Source organism: Colias croceus, chromosome 24, assembly GCF_905220415.1.
Source record: "Colias croceus chromosome 24, ilColCroc2.1".
In the NCBI taxonomy this organism is placed as follows: domain Eukaryota; kingdom Metazoa; phylum Arthropoda; class Insecta; order Lepidoptera; family Pieridae; genus Colias; species Colias croceus.
The window spans coordinates 5,344,181-5,362,157 of NC_059560.1; the positions used below are offsets into that span (position 1 = coordinate 5,344,181).

The window sequence follows — 17,977 nt, forward strand, 5'->3', positions numbered from 1 at the left end:
CTAGCTACAATCCTATCCGAAACTTTATAGCCATAGAGATGTGGAGACTTACTCCTAGTAAAAGTCATTACTTTACATTTTGCCTCATTAAGATCTAAACGGTTCATTTTACTCCATTCGCAGACGCTATTTATATCGTTTTGTAATGCCTGACAATCCTCAATACTACCTATAGCCAAATATAATTTTAGGTTATATTAAACTTATCTTTTTAAAAAGCTTTTTAATAGGTTTTTACATATTATTAAAAAGTGATGTATCTAGTGGAATTGATTATAGTTTGTAATAAAAAAAATTATAGAAATTACTACTTAAATTATTTTGAATTTTTTTTCAATTTACAACCTTCCATATACGCTTTGATTGTCTGAAGTTTTAATCAGATGCTACTATTTTTTATTTGCATAAGCGATTGAAAGGAATAAAATTATTCTTCATTTAAAAAAGTCTTTCATCAGCTTAAAGCTTTATTATTTCCGTAAAATTTTTATTTTTTCGTTCCCGGGTCTAGCGGCTATTAGGCAAAAAATTACGACTGCGCGAGTTAAAATATATCTTCAGAAAGGGATTTTTTTCACTTTTTTGCTATTCAAGGAATGCACTAGGTAAAGGAATTACTTTCAAAGTTCTAGTACTACTAAATCAAGTGTCGCCAACTTTCATAGGATTGGAAACTGGTCTCAATTGTAAATGTGAAATTATCTACTGACTCACCGGATTTGCCATTTGTTTTTTCAATCCTCATGATATGTGGTTTATTAGTATATATTATGATATTCTTGTTTTCATTTAAAGTAGTACAATGTAGAGACAAAAGCTCTTCATTTAACATGCTAACAAACAACATAATTCAACAATTATTTCAAGTTTATTTTAAAGACTTTTCAAGGGTGTAATGGTTATTTTATAACTGCATTAAAAACAACCGACTTCAAACTTGCACTTGCAACATTTACAAATACAGACAAAAATGCTCATAAAATAAAAATTACTGGGCCTATCCGAATAAAATTTTTATGGGACCAATTCGACACCATCCCGCATCGAACAAAAAAAGAATCACGTAAATCGGTTCAGAAACCTCGGAGTAATCGGTATAATCGGTAATGTAATTCTTTTACTTTTTTGGATTGGAAAACTCATTTTCTGTTAATCTATTAATGTTGACCAAATATTTATTGTAAGAAATATTTCGTCAACCGTTTTATTATATAAAGTTCGTCCAAGTGATTTTATAGAATAGTAGAATAGAGACATTGTATAAAATCACTTCAACGTCCATGCTAATACCGGTTTGAATAGTTGCAAAATTCAAAGAGACGTTTATGATCCACACAATGGCTAATTCAAGTTCACGACCTTTGCATTGACCAGAAGCTTTCGCAGACGCAACGTTACCGCACTGGACCTTACTTATACTTACTGAGAAAGTCCATTATATTGTTTTGATACGTTTTTTCCACGGGTCACATCGCGAGGGGTGCGGAGAGTACGCTATTTAAGGTTAGATGCATTGCGCCGGCGCACAGTCTCTAAGAAACCTAGCTATGTGGAGGACGGTCGCTGTACTCACATTTGCGGTATTCTGCACCGCCCTTCCCGCACAAGACAGCGGCCATACCGACAATGATTTGGATGGAATTTCTGATTGTCTCCGAAAGGACTCCACATCATGTCTCAAGTACAAATTCTTCTCTTTCGTCGACAAAATGATCGGACAAAAGGAAACCTTCGCTTTAACGGATGGGGTCACGGTGGTTCGAGCGGCAGACGCACCCCCTACCACGGGCGCGCCCAGAGCTTTAGATCCGGCTTCGAGACTGAAGAATTACTTCGAAACGCATTCATTGCGCATCGAAGTCAAAGGATCGGATGTCATTGACACGGTTTCTAGTGTGGGAAGAGCGTTGGAAGACACAGTCACATCGTTCGCGGATGACAATGATCTTTCTGAAGAATCGAGAGGGAAGAAAAAGAAAGCGGCGAAGATTCTCGGCCCGATAATTGCGGCCGTCATGTTGAAGATGATGGCGTTGCTGCCATTAGCGATCGGCGCTATCGCTTTGATAGCTGGGAAAGCGTTGTTGATTGGAAAGTTGGCGCTGGTCCTGTCCGCTATAATCGGTTTGAAGAAGCTCCTGTCTCAGCAGAAGCATGTGACGTACGAGGTGGTCGCGCATCCTCACCATTCGGCGAGTCATACCTCGAGTCACGATTACGGCGGTGCAAGTGGGTATGGAGGTGACACGGCCAGCTACAGTAGCGGGGCCAGTCACGGTAGTGGTTGGGGGCGGGCCCTAGACGCTCAGAACATAGCGTACGCCGCGCAAAAGCCTTAGCCTACTAAACCGACCTATTTCCGTGACGATTTCTCCACGCCTGTGTACAAGTGTGCCGTGTGATTGTATTTATGACTGAATGAAGTAAACCTTATAGGTATTGAGTAGCTATATATTATAGTATTGTATGTATTTAATGTGTGCTATAGTTAGTTAATGCATTGTTCGTGTGTACCTGGCTTTAATTAATATTTAAGTTATTTAAGTACTTTGCCTGTTTATGGTTTTAAAGTCGAACTCCTCACGGGTTGTTTATTATTTATATCGTGATAAATATCATATAATATATTTTATGTTATTTCAGTATTTGTATAGTATTATATTTATTATAAGGACTGTTGAACTCGCCTATGTATGTCTATATAACTTTTTATATGAATATTTAAGTAAGTATATAATTTGTTGTTTTAAATAAGTAACTTATTGTTTGTTTCAAATATTAAAGTTTAAAAAATTGTTGTGTGTTTCATTTTATGCAGGTCCAATCCCATTTCTACAAAATACTACGTTAAAATAAAAATTTCATTTTTAATCAGTGTAAAATAAGGGAGAATGATTGAAATTTAGAGTCACTTTAAATAAATTATAACTATTGCATAATGATACAATACATAAAACTATAAATCATTATTAAATCATAATTTAAACAAAGTATAGTAAAGATAAAAATAAATAAGCCTCCGCAAGCTTTTACAATCAAAGTTGTTATTCAAAATAAAACCACCAATTAAATTCAAATCATTCGCATCAAAACTCGCATGCCAAGTGATAATAATTACGAAATTGCCAAAAGAATACAAAAGGAAAAGGCACATAATACCGTCATAATGTCTGAGTCACGTTTCTAATGACTCCCACAACAATTTAGTTTTATATTATCCGTGGTTCATTTATCTTAAATCTATTTCAGACGGATTTGGCATTCTTGAGGGTTCTTATTTCAAAGCAGTATTATGTCCAGTATAAGAAAGTGATGGCGCTAGACGACCTATATAGCTCCATCACTTTTCCACACGGGAGATAAAACTGCTTTAAGACCATGGTACGGGGGCTGTATATTTATAAGTAAAAGCGAGTGAAAAGCGGATATAACAGTAGGTCAGTAACTAATAGGAGATATTATAATCTAATCACGGTTGTAACACTGAAGATCATATCTCCAGTGATTAAGCTCTTGTTTAAATTGCTCATTAGTTCAGCTTCGTAAGTTGAATAATTGTGATTTTCATACGTTTTAGAATGTTTCTACATGTTAAAGTTTTACTTGAAGTACCGTTCATGGTTTTCAGCAATAAACAGTGCACTTTTAACCGACTTTAATAAAGGAGGTTCCAATAAATATCTCTAATTCGTGATACTTCATTCATGGTGGTAAAAAAACACGCCTGTATAAGCAGCGTTTTTTGGGTTTTGATTCCCATGTAATTACAGGAATATTGTGAGTACTCATGAGTACATATTATTAATATATTATAGTTAATAAAGTTAGTAGGTACATACAGTAGAACCCGTTTAATACGATCACGCTTAATACGATTTCTCGTATAATACGCCATTTTGCATCAGTTCCTGCAACTTGAGACATGTTTTCATACATTATTTAACGCTTAATACGATCGTCATCCCGTTTAATACGCTCTAACGGCCAACAAAAATTACCCCTGCGACGACGGCCGACTCAAACTCGACTGACTGAACTGACGCGATGACTGCAGTGGTTTCTTGGATATTCATTGATGATAATGTATCATCATAAGAAATTCAAGAAGAAGAAATTCGAAGATCTTATTGAGATTTTGAATAACACTCAAGAAGAGGCTCAAAGTGGTAATGATCAAGAAGAAGATGAGTCAACTCCGATATTGAGACACGCCCAGGCATTATCAGCAGTTAATGATTTAAGACGCGATGTAACTTCTTTAAATCAAAAGCGACGACGACAAAAATTAGTTTCGGATAGTTCGATTCCCGGTCGATGCAAGTGATTTTTCGAAAATCTTTGAATGCAGTTATAATTCTTTTTAAAAATAAAGGAATGTTTCCTTACAGCAAAATTTGCTATCATTAGTATTTCAAGTACTTTCTCTCCAGGGTCTATCGAAAATTTCCACACTGTATATTATAATAACCTGAATACATATTGTTTAAATGGACAATATACATACATCCGAAAAAACATAATAAATATTAATATATAATAATATGTATGTAGTAGGTAAGTCCGTTTTTTATTTCCCGCTTATTACGCTTTCCCGCTTAAGACGCGTTTTTGGTTGAGTCCCTGGAAAATCGTCTTAAACGGGTTTTACTGTAATTGCTATTTTTGGCATGTTATGATTCTAATTTTTGGGTGTGTCTGTGTATTCGTAAGGCATGCAAGAAATCATACTTACTTGTGTTATGCATAAGCAATTTCATAGAAACAGAATATCTAATAAAAGCCTGTGTTCCTAAATTTTATTTAACTTATTTAATTATTTCGTGTAGAGATGACTAGTTTTCCCAAATATGAATAAAACTTCAGAGAAGGTGCGTTCTTTTAGAATATAATAACATGCAATGAATATAATATTATGCATGATTCAAAATATAATTATAATACTTACTTACTTGGACAATGGCATGTCTAAAACAATGAATATTCATGGGGCTGAACTACAGCATGGGTACTATAATCCTACTAGTAAGCATGATAGAGACAGTTTGTAAGAATGTATAAATATGTTACTCTTTTTCTCGAAAATCATGGAATTGATTTTGATTAGTTGAACTTATTAAATACTTTCTTTCGCAAGTGAATCCACGCTGCACAGCTAGTATACCAGGAGAGCAGACATAGATAGTCTTAAATTTGCTGAAGGGCGTTACATAATAATATTGTAACAACTGCATTTTAATAAGTATAGTTATCTACTGACATAGTATTGTATCAACAATATTATCGGATTTTAAATTTTAAAAAAGCTCTTGTTCCGGAGTAGCATAACTCTTATGATAAGTTTATTTTAAATTTTAGTTTTATACTGGAGCCGGTACGTACATTTTTTATCATAGAAGCCTTATTTTTTTCCTTATTTTGTGCCATCTAGCGAATAAATTATGAAAATCGTAACCCTGCAGTGAACTAACTCTCGAATTCTCATCTTCGTCTCGACTCTATAAATCAATTTGGAATAAGAAGCCTTATTTTTTTCCTTTGCTTTTATAAAAAGTGCCATCTAGCGTATAAAGTATGAAAGTAGTAACCTTGAACTTACTCTCGAAATCTCGTCTATTTCTCTAGAAATCAAATCGGTTGTAATTATTTACACAACATACAGATACCGTTAATGTCTATCTATATATTTTTAACATAAAGAAAATATTAAAATACATATAGAATATTTAAAATACATAGAGTTCAAGTTAAATAAACAAGAAAGTTTCCAAGCCTTCTAAATTACTTTCGTTAATAATAATCATAATATTCAAAAAGAAACTCCTACAATAAAAATAATTTTAACTATATTACATGCAAATAGAACTTGAAATAAATACCCGCTGGCTTTTCTTTATATGGATAATACATAATTATTACATAACGTAGGTATAAATAAAGTTCATTGGCATCAATTAGCGTAGTGGTGCTACAATCGGAAAACCTTGAGCGTAAACCGTAAATTCATTCACGAGTATAATTGCGAATGTAAACAAACTTGGCCATGAATGTAGTTCAGTGCATTTTCCATAGATGGCGCTGAAATTTATTTAGATAAATGAGCAATTACTTTTGATAAAACATAATTATTGTGAAGTATATTTTTGTTCCATTAATATTATAATATCTAATTGAGGGCAACTCGCATTATTTTATTGTGATCTATAACACGCTTATTATTTTTATTGTATTTTATAGATAAACAAATTATATAAAAAGATACATCAGCTGTTTCTATGTACTCGTAGCATCTGTAAGTATCATAAGAAATAAGTAGTTAATCGTTGACACAAATGATTAGGATAATTTATTTATGTGATTTTGGAACTGTTTATAAAAACAAGTGACTTGGCTAAATTCAATTAGAATAAAAACTGACTTAGAATAAGAATTGACAGGCTTTACTAAGTACCTAATAGAAAATAAAACCAGATAATAAAATACTGCAATGACTATGTTTATAATATCATCGCAAAGAATATGACGGTATAAATTTTTAATAAGATACATATTTATATGAACTAAAGCCATATAGACAATCACAGCGAAAACATTTCATGCACTAGGTACCTATGTATAGGTAGAGTAGAATGAACTTCCGCAAACGCCTTTCAAACATGTTTATTTATCAAGGTCCTTCATAGGCCAGCTTTCTTAGTTATAGATAGACACATTAACATCCCAGCATACAAGAACCACCAGCTACTGAATTATCAATGAAATTCCACGACACACTGACACATTGACACAGACTCACAAACACATAAATATGTAACAAGTTCTCGACGATATTAATTGGATAGTAACATTATGGTGTTCATAAATTTCCTTTAGGTTTATAGCGAATCATTCGAAATATAATAAATAAAATAAATAAAATAATAATAAATAAAAAATAAAAAAGAGTTTATTTCTCACATTGGTTACATTAAATAAGTACACATTTCGATTACATATAAATAAGTGTGAGACTGGTGCCTAAACTAGGTAATAAAAATTACCTGTATTTTAGGTCACCAGGCCCCCACTCCTCACTTCTTTGGATCACATTTTATTTATACTTGTTGAAAAAAAAAAAAAAAAAAAAAAAAAAAAAACGCTAGAAATAAGAAAAACTACAAAGAATATATAAACCACTATCATACCTAAGCTCAGTTGTAACCACCAGTCCAGAAAGCAAGAGTTTTGTATATATTAAAAATATATAATTATCATTGTGTTTATTTAGGCAAAATTAATAATAAAATTCCCATTACACTTGCACTTAGCCCTACGACCAACGACGGGTCTTGGGATCGAATGACTGGATATATAAAGCCAGTCATTCACTAAGTAACTAAATAAATAAAAATAAAAAAAATACTTAATTTTAATGTATTTTACTTTCATTACTTAAGTATTACGTCCTAAAAGTTAGCAATACCTCTGTATCCTCGTAATTCAAAGTAAGAAGCCATTCTTTCAAAACTAATTTTAGTTTATTTTTTGTGAGTGGATAAATGGATATTATTTGGGAAATTTTGTTGTACAGCCTTGGACCCATTACATAAGAGTGCCTACCCGCGATACAGGTTCTGCACGATTCTTGTTTAACTATTTTATTATTCCTACGTATAGTTGATAAGAGATGTTTATCATATTTTAAGTGTGCATGTGTACGAAGTATCATATTTAAGATATAAAGTTTTCGCACCGACAGAACTTTACAGTCAGCGTATAGTTTTGAAGTTGGGTATCTAAAATGTTTTTTAGTCATAATCTTCAGAATCATTCTCTGGGCTCTTTCAAGCTGTAAAATAGTTGTTTTTGGAGCTCCACCCCACACTGCAATACCGTAAGATAAGATCGATTGAGCTAAAGCATTATAAACAATAGTTAGGATTCGATTATCAGCAGAATTTTTTAATAACTTAAAGACATAAATTAACTTACGGACACGAGCAGTCATATATTGAATGTGGACATGCCAAGAGAGGTTTTCATCAATATGAATTCCTAAATATTTTATAGTTCTCGCCCTTTCGAGATGAGGACAATTACAAGTACTACTATCACAGTATGATCCGTTACAAGTATGAATTTTAATTGTGAATGAGGGATCAATGTGTCGAAAGCCAGCTGACGAGGCAGAGGCAGATATTAATCGCAAGTTCGCATAAACTGTGAAGAATTTCTAAGCTATTTCATTGTGCAAGGTGCTTGCTATAAGGACTTACCTCCTTTAAAAGAGGGCATTTCTAAAATTTCAAGAAATTCATTGTAAAATGACTACCTAATCATACAATTTTCATACAAAATTCATTGTAAAAATCACGAACCTCGATCAAAAAGTTGACATCGTACGACGTACAATGTAGATTGAGAACAGAATCTATAGATACTTTACTATTTTATAATTATAGCATGTTATTTTAAACTTATAGCAAACCCATTCTATTTTTTTTATCATATGAAATAATACACAACAGACCTGTAAAAATCGTAATATAGATCTATAAAACTATAAGATTGAGCCATTAACAGCGTTCCGGTCACAACACAGAGTATAAACTTTTAGACAATTTAAATAGACACACTTGCTTAACATTCCACTGAACATGCGGTGCATTTTCTAAATGCCATTGTTTCGAACATACTTACACTATTTCCCACGACATTAACGGTCTCTAGAAAGTTTTACATACTTTTCGAGACCTTTATAATTAAGTACATCGATGCAATTATTGATTATTATAAAGACTGGCTTGCGGATGCACCGGTTGTATGAGATTTATATTGATAATTATTTCGATAAGTCGTTTATTTAGAGGTTTTTAATTTAATGAGTAAGGGCGGCCGTACACGGACCGCTTCAAGCAGTTGAGACCGACCGCTTGAAGCCGCGACCGCGCGGTGAACTATAGGCATTCATTCACCGCCGTACACGTGACGGCTCGAGCCGTCGCGACCGCTTCAAGCCGTCAACTGCATGACGAAATTCCACCGTGCCGTTGACGGCTTGCGAGCGGTCGTGAGGCATACACTGACTGCTCGAGCCGTTAACTGCGCTAGAGCCGTCGTTGGCTCGCTCCTCCCCTGAAAATCAATGACTTGACTAGTCAAAAAAATCAACCGCTCGAGCGGTTGATAGCGACGGCTCGAGCGGTCAACAACCGACGGCTCGAGCAGTTGACGCCGACCGCTCGAGCCGTCCGTGTACGGCGCTCAGCCGTTAACTGCTCGAGCGGTCCGTGTACGGCCGCCCTAAGTGAAGAAACTCACATTACTTTAAGCTGTTTAAATTGAAGGTAAGGTGTGTGTACTGTGTGGACGAACCATTATAATCGTTAGATTTAATTTTATTACAAGAAAAAAAAATATCCTTATCTAAATTTTTCTTTACATAGGGTTTTATTGTTTTTTTTTTATATATTGTCAATGAACACCTCACAAATATAGCTTTGCAGACATTTGCAGCTCCTAGAGAGTTTATTTTCTGCAATCTAAAAACTACAGGATTTCCCAAATGAAAAGGCCGTAAGTTATCTAAATGCAAAGTTTAATTGTATCAACGGATCAGCAAGTTAAGTACCTACGTTGTAGATTGCATACCTTTATTCCTATGAGACCTCAAAGCTAGGTTCTGATTTCTCTGGTCGAATCAGCATAAAGAAAACGTTCTATCGGACTTTGAGAGTGGAATACGAGCGAAGTTGCGAAGCGAGTTTGTGAATTTGAGGCTCTATATCTTGAATATTTATCAAATATCGTTTATAATCGAGTTTCTTTATACAGAATTACATAATATTAAGTCATTATTGTCTCTCTTACCTATAATATGATGAAACTGTAAGGGCAGGTTTTATTAAACTTAAAGTGAAATGCAAAACAGTAATAAATAAATTTAATTTTTAACAATTTTTGCGTGTTTATTTACATGCAACAAAACGTGGTGTAGAATTCAGTTTTCACAAACTAAAATAAAACAATAAACTGTAATATATTTCTTTATTTTTATGTATTTTTAACAAATATTTAACAATCTTTGAATGTTATCTAGCGTAATAAATTAAATATGGCTGAGATGATCTGAAAAGGAAAATGGTAGGAAGGAACATCATAGAAGCATCACCGTTACATAAAATATACGAAGAATATAATATACCTACATAATATAATCAAAATATAATACGAGAAATCGAAAGTACGAAATACATACATAAGTATCGAAAATGAATACATAAAATTACATAAGCATACATATAAAAAAGAGCTATTTACACAAGCATAAAAAGCGAAGTGACTAGGTCATGAACAAGGAAATATTAAAGCTATAAACCTATTTGTACTTAACAGAACAGGTACAATAAAAAGTGGTGACGCGGAGCTTCGTGGCTTAACATTCAACAATAATTTAAATAAATTAAATAAATAATCGTTTGACTGTTCTTAGGTTTAGTTGTAGGCGTTGTAGGCCATGTCTTGGGCGTCCTGGGACCGTCCCCAGCCTCCATGGGGGCTTGGGTGTGAGAAATGTTCGTCGTGGTGCGGGTGAGCTACCACTTCATAGCTTTCATGGTGTTCCTGTTTTGAGAGGAGTTTCTTGAGAAGGAGTAGAGCAGATGCTAGGAGAGCGGCCTTAGCGAGCATCAGACCCTTGATAGCAGCAAACGCGATGATTCCAAGGAAGAGTGGGATCAATGACTGGATTTTGAGCTGGAGCAGAGCGAAGATGGGCAACAGCTGCTTTAGCTTCTTCTTCTTGCCACGGCCTGGAAAGGAAGAACAATGAAAAATATGCTTTAATGTTGGTTGTGTTTTAAAAAATATATATTACTAAAATCATTAAAAAATATATTTCTAAAATCATAAGTGGTTTACATATTATTATGCTCGATAATTGCATACATTAAGGCGAGTATGCATTATGTAACAATGTTACGACTATTTGATAATAAATTGTATTATAATATTATTATATCATTTTAGAAATAATTATAATAAATTAACCGCGAGAGAATAATTAGCCGCTATCAAATTTAGATAGCTTTCGCTTCGGCTTACATAATTAATTTAAGCGTAACAACCGATCGTAAGAAAAATTCAATAAAATGATATTGATAAGCTTAGTTATTTCTAAATTAATAATCAAAATTCTTATAATATAACAAATAATATTATGTATAAATCATAGAAATCTTAAAAACAAGTGTTATTTAGATATCAATGGTATAAATTCGCAAATGTAACCAAAACCTACGAATATATGTGTAACATAAACTTCAAAACCAAAAGAAAGCTATCGTAAAACACATAATTTCTATCCAGTGTATCTGTATGCAAATGCAAGTGAATTAATTCCCTTTCAAAATCATTTACCCGCCTACTTTCCAAACGCACCCATAGTTCTAATCTAAATACCGATCGGCAAAATAACCTGAACCGAATTCCAAACAGTTAAAACAATGAAAATCAAACATTTACTTTCATTGAAATTCAAGATGTCACATGTTTGCATAATGCCGTGAAAGTTCATTGGTTATTCGATACGCAAAAGCTCCGCTACTTGCATTATTTCGTGTCATTATAAACAAATAGTTTGACAATCCCAAGTAGGTAGGTATATATTTATTGTAATCTAAGTATTTAAATATCTTAGTGAAGTGAAGTGAATATCTTAGACAAGTGTTTTTAGAGTCTTTTTACAATTTATCTCGAAGTTTGAATTTTCACTTTTTACATATAAACCCGTACCTATTAATTTAAAACAATGTCTGTTTGAAGAGAAATAAAAATTTGTGCATGTACTAGTGTACACACGTAAGAAGTGAAACTTCTTTTTGACCTTATTTTTCAAAAAATAATTTACTATATGCAACTTTACAGAAATACGTCGAATCACGCGTGCTAGGGATAAGAAAAATATGGCGCGTAACGAAAAAATGTCACGCGTAACGAAAAATTTTTTCCTACCCCGATAAAGAAGTTTCACTTGAATAATTAATCCATATAACGAATCTAGCAAAGTAGCGTTTGCAATAAAATTCTTTTGTTCATGAATTTATATGGGTAAATGCTTATTGCTCAAAGGAGGCCGTTGTTATAAATTTTCAATATCTCAATGTAATGAACTTCTAAACTAAAAACAAAAATTTACGCTGCTTATTGACGAGATTAAATATTTCTATTTAACGTAATAATAATTGTAACTGATATAATAATTATTAACTATGAAGCATGAGAAGGCTTCTGCGCGTAGTCGAAATTAAAATTCACTCTCATTTTTTTTGTTATATAACAAGCTGTCAGCTATATAAAGATCTTGTTACGGTAGGTCAAATTTATGTACGAAAATATTTCACTCAGCCATTGGACGTCCACTGCTGGACAAAGGCCTCCCCCAAAATGGAGCATTATTAAGCTGTTATTTTTAATAATTAAAACAGATTTTCAACAATATGAAAATTATAATCCATCAAGTACTATTTGAAAGTAACGGATGTTAAAAAGCTACATACTCGGAGCATCAGTAAAAACTTGACTCTGCCAGCTTTCAACTATAATAGGCCTTATTAGATACCCTGGCTAGACCCGTTCCAGTACTTTCAAACAACTTACAGAATCAAGTAAGAAGAAGCAAGGATGCAATTTCTAAAACCTACATTCTCTTGATTTTAATTAGATTTTTTATATACTTTCTATTTTCGCTTTTGGCGAGAGTTATATTATATGTTTATATAACATTATATTGCGTAATTATGCTCGATTTAAGATATATGATATGCGATAGTTTTGCGGTTACCATGAGCAGATATGCCTTCTAGAGAAATGAGTATAACTTATGAGAGAAACTATATTTACTGTCAAGTTTAACAGCATATGATAAAGTAGATTACGAGGTTAATCTCTCAGTACTAAGTAATATTATTATTAAATATTATATACCGCTTCAAAATAATTACGCAGTGAGAAACTTTGGTCTTTTTATCATCAAAACTCCAAACGACCACACATACTATTGTTATGTTGATAATGTTTTTTTATATTTTTTACATTTTAGCTTGAGGTTGCTTTTGTTAGTCAGACATAAAAAGCATATAATTTATGCAAACATCACATAATTATTTCTTACAGTGATAATCTACATAAAAACGTAATTTTATCAAAATCGATTCAGTCTATTCTTTCGATTTTATGATCCAATTTTTTATATTCTTTATAAATTTAAAATAGATTGATTCGATTTTGGACAAATAAAAGTTACAAGCACAAACCTTTAGGAATATAAACATCAATTTAACTAATACGAATATATTATAGAAAAGCTGTCGTTTAGGAAATAAAATAACTAACAAATATTATATCTTCTCCAAGTTTTAGGAAATTCTGATGACTAAGAATAGTTTAACTTCTTGATTAAACGATGTTTTCAGATAAAATAATTACAATCTTCTCCAAGTTTTAGGAAATTCTAATGACTAAGAATAGATTTACTTCTTGATTATACGATATTTTCAGATAAAATATAATTATTTTAAATCAAGCAATTATTTCACTACGCAAAAGTTGTAAGTACGAAATTTCTTTCACACTTTCTGTTTTGAAATGTGTGAATTTTCTCATCTAATTAATTATTTTGATTCGTAATCGGATTTATGTGGCGTGGAGATAACATGTAATTAAATGTACACATACAATTAATTTGTCTGTCTGAAAAAGCTGTGCGAATAATTATATAAACTAATATTATGTTGTAATTCTATAAACGAATATTATTTCCACTATTCATGATTGAAATGTAATGATTGCTTCTTTTAAGAAAATTATGTATTAGTAAGATCTTGGTATAATTTGTGTTGATGTCTATGATATTTTGTAATAATCGATCACTACTTTTATCAGTAAAATCAAAAAATTGAATTAATTTCTAATGAAATTGGTCAATGAATCAAGCTCATCTTTATTGTATAATCTTAATAACTTGCTCTTGTAACTGACCACATAACGTATTTTTGTTTGTTTTGTTTTAGATAAATACATATATATAAACTGTAAAACATTATTTACTTTACTTCATACGTCTTAAAAACCTATCATATTGGCTAATTAATTTTACGTGTTAAATGTATTTATAGAACTTGTGACTTTATCTACAACTTCAGATATTTTAATAACCAAAAATTATCTCTATTACACCTATTTCGATTATTATTAATAGTACCTACCAAAATGTTTACTAGCATTCCTTCCTGACTTTATCAACCAAACTTCGCCAAAATTTCCTAATAAAATCTACCCAAAAGATAGCTAAAAGATACTGACCTTCCTCAAGCGAGCGTTTGACATCCTCTACCGCGCCTTTCGGCATACGCAGTTGGATCACATGGTTCTCAAGGAAATCAGCAGCTGCGTCCAGAAGCCTGGACTCCACCAGGTTCTCTCTAGCCCTGGGCTCCTCTGGGAGAGGCTCGAAGGACCTGGCTGATCGGGAAGATCCAGTTCCAATGAGAGTTATGCCGTCTGTGATGCTGATTTCGCGGGCTGATGCCAGATTTTCCGCGTACTTCAGCGCTTTTTCCTGGAATTAATAGAATAAGTTAAAGCAATGCAATCTGCAATAGTAATTGGATCTTTTAATTAATTTGGTTCCAATTTTGGGTAAGTAAATATTTTTTCTGTTTGGATAATCTTAATAACTAGATAATAAAATTCCATCAAAATGTAAAAAAATTAAGACTGTATTAACTGAAAAAACAACCGTATTTATGATCAATTTAAATGAAACAAAAATCACAGTTATCAAAACTATCACTTGCTACATTTAATTAAGTGCAACAGCCAATTTAAACATCTTCAACTAAATCATGACTCTATCACAAAAGCTCTTTGACTTGATTTTCTGACTTCTAAATTAGGACTCGACTTCTAAATTAGGACTCGACTTCTAAATTTATTCACACAAATCACAACACTATCACACCTTAAGACACAAGGAGACGTCCGCTTCCCCGCAATTCTTGACGACCCCAACGACGGATCCCATGACGTCATCTTCGACCGGCTTCGCGGCCACCACCGCAGTACACAATACCAAAACCAAGTACTTCATGGTGCGACGGTGGTAAGTGATGTGTACAGTGTGTGCTATGGCTGTTATATTTATCCGCCCCCACTAGATAGGTAACAAAATTGCTAGTCTCGTACTGGTAGGGGTCGGAATGTATAGACTAGGCTTTGGAAGCTATGTAAATGCATTAATGTAATTTTAGAAATGCATCAGATTTAAATAATTTTGTCAAAAATATTGTATTACGCATTTAATCGAAACTAGGTATATAAGTTATTGTTTAATTATTATACAGATATTACTTTGTTGTTCAAGTGAAAACATAAATGTTAATTCAACAGAATTTCGTGACAATAAATAAACCTCATAATTACCGTCCGCGTCGCGATGGTAACAATGTATATTTTTACTAAACATCCTGTAATAAAAACATAAGGCTATTTCATACTTCCAGTATTTTCAATACACATTTTTTCATTCCATTTCACACTTACGCAATAGAGGCTCTATTCAGTTCTTAGCTCTACTAGCGTGGCTATCGAGTTCATGTATTCACTACGCAGTCGATTGCCCCGCGAATCCGTGAATCATGTATTTAAGCTGTAAAATTAACATTTATTGGATGTTTTCTAACATTGTATAAGCGTGCGTGTACGAAATTCATATCATAACTTTTTGAATAACTAATTGGCTGCATGCGCATCGCGTGTTTCATGGTGGACTTCCTTTAAATCGAAAATCGAGCATCGAAATTGTATCTTAGTTAAGTCCCATTTAACTTATTGATCAGTTGATTTACTTATTAGTGACCCTGCCTTCGAGCCAGAGGTCGTGGGTTAGATTCCCACCCAGGGCAAATATGGTCTACTGTGTGATGAACATCGATATTTGCTCGTGTTTGGGTGTACATTATCTATATAAGTATGGCGAAAATTATGTATGTATATCAGCCATTTGGATTCTATAGCACAAGCGAAAAGCTTAGTATTAGCAAATAAATAAATTGTCTAAATAAATTGTTTAATTGTTTAAATTGTTTTATTGTTTAGTATCGGATCAGTTCGTGTCGTGTGTGAAAAATGTCCTGAAATATTTATTTACATAATATGATAGAAAGTTAGCGAAAGCTGAATGCATTTAGATGGTGTTTCAAAAATAGGGTCATAGGATAATACCAGTTAACTGTCCTATAGAATAAGGACAGAATATTTAGGTTCCGGTTTGTTAGACTTACAGACAGTCGTAGTCGTAGTCAAGTGGAATACAAATTAAAATTTTGTAATTATATCATAAGTAATCGATGACTCAATCTTATAATATAATGCAGTGAGATCGAGTTCTTGATACTTTAATTTCGTTTATAACAATGTAGTAATAATTTATGGATATTGTTAAAAGCGTATTTTTTTAATGTAAATTCGAAAGCGCTTCCAAATCAAGTATATCATCATCATCATCATTGTCAGCCTATACTTGTCCACTGCTGGACATAGGCCTCAGTCAAGTATACATTTAAATTTAATATAATTTATGTGGACGAAATAATGTGAATAATAATGCGTAAAAATGTTATATACGTATCCAAATACATGAATGATAACATAATATGTTCAGGACGCTAAGAGAATGCTTTAAGAATTAGCGGTTTATAAATACCTAGTTTATACATGTACACAGTATAATGTAATACCTAAATTATGAATCTGGAGAGGCTGTTTGATTGAGAGCTCTTTTTTCTGGAACTAATAGAATGGAAATTGTAAAATCTATTTTATTTCAATAGAAATTTATCAAAGAACGATTAATAGTAAGATAAAAATTGCAAATGATTTAATTTCTTTGTACGTTAATACTGAGACGAATTTTATGTATCGTTTTTAATATCTATGAAAATTATAAAATCTCACTAAGGCAGAAGGCTAGCTGCTCCGCGTGGTTTCACTCCCGTGGCTCCTCTCCTGTTGGTCGTAGCGTGATGATATATAGCCTATGCCTTCCTCGATAAATGAGCTATCTAACACTGAAATAATTTTTCAAATCGGACCTGTAATTCCCGAGATTAGCGCGTTCAAACAAACGAACTCTTCAGCTTTATAATATTAGTATAGATAACTGAGGGGAAACATAGATTAAATTAATAAATAAACTTTCACATTTTAATAACACAAATTTTATACTAGATACCTACGTTATTTTCATTTCCAGACTAAAAATTTTAATTATACATTCAGTGCTAAGAGAGCAAACAAATTTAAATAACGCAGAATTTCGTTTCTTATGTAAATATAAGAATTTAGTGCTTGTTGCAAAAATCTCAAAATTTAGTGCTTTTTAATTTTGTAAAAAACGGAGACCGTACAAAACATAAAGTACATTTTAGTTTAAACGTGGATATATATTATAATTATTATCTTTATATTTTGTAGATTATTAGAATTTCAAATAAACACACTGACATTGATACAAAATGTTGACAAGTTGTTAGGGTACTGTTTAGAATATTTGCGCAAAACATACGCATGCTGCATGTTTTTTTTAACACCAGTTCGTTGTTTTTCCTATTTCCTTCTATGAAAATTTGAAACTTGAGACACATTTCCATTTCATTTTAATTCAGATATCGACGTCTTGTAAGAATAAATGAGAATAAAGATAGAGAAACTTTAATTCATGGGTTCACTCGGTAAATGAAAGTCGATTTATCCCTTCGATTCATATCCAGAGCTTTCATTATTTTGCTGGAGCTAAACCCCTTTGGAAAACATTTTGATTGTAACAAAAATCGGCGAAGTTTTACAAAGTTAGCAAAATTTAAATATTCCATTTTTTAAATTTTGCTTACTTTGACTACCTACACGATGTACCTAGTAACTTTGGCGTTACCAAAGTTGTGCT

General features: G+C 32.6%; 2 protein-coding genes across 2 annotated transcripts; one reads left to right on the forward strand and one right to left on the reverse strand.

Moving 5' to 3' along the window:
• Positions 1–1,493: 1,493 nt before the first annotated feature.
• On the forward strand, positions 1,494–2,795 carry LOC123702778. The gene has a single exon (XM_045650569.1). The coding sequence runs from the start codon at positions 1,509–1,511 to the stop codon at positions 2,337–2,339; it is 831 nt and encodes a 276-aa protein (XP_045506525.1). The 5' UTR covers positions 1,494–1,508; the 3' UTR covers positions 2,340–2,795.
• Positions 2,796–10,009: 7,214 nt separating this feature from the next.
• LOC123702716 lies at positions 10,010–15,157 on the reverse strand. The gene is made up of 3 exons (XM_045650500.1): positions 14,996–15,157; positions 14,338–14,593; positions 10,010–10,787 (listed from the first exon to the last, which is right to left on the reverse strand). Exons 1-3 carry the CDS (start codon positions 15,122–15,124, stop codon positions 10,471–10,473), a joined length of 702 nt encoding a protein of 233 aa, XP_045506456.1. The 5' UTR covers positions 15,125–15,157; the 3' UTR covers positions 10,010–10,470.
• Positions 15,158–17,977: the final 2,820 nt, after the last annotated feature.

Excerpts from the sequence above, each read along its gene's own strand:
- LOC123702778 (XM_045650569.1), top strand. The coding sequence starts at position 1,509 with ATGCATTGCGCCGGCGCACAGTCTCTAAGAAACCTAGCTATGTGGAGG.
- LOC123702716 (XM_045650500.1), bottom strand. The coding sequence starts at position 15,124 with ATGAAGTACTTGGTTTTGGTATTGTGTACTGCGGTGGTGGCCGCGAAG. Across the intron at positions 14,594-14,995 it reads ACGTCTCCTTGTGTCTTAAG|GAAAAAGCGCTGAAGTACGC; the intron begins GTGTGATAGTGT and ends TATTAATTCCAG. Across the intron at positions 10,788-14,337 it reads CAAACGCTCGCTTGAGGAAG|GCCGTGGCAAGAAGAAGAAG; the intron begins GTCAGTATCTTT and ends CTTCCTTTCCAG.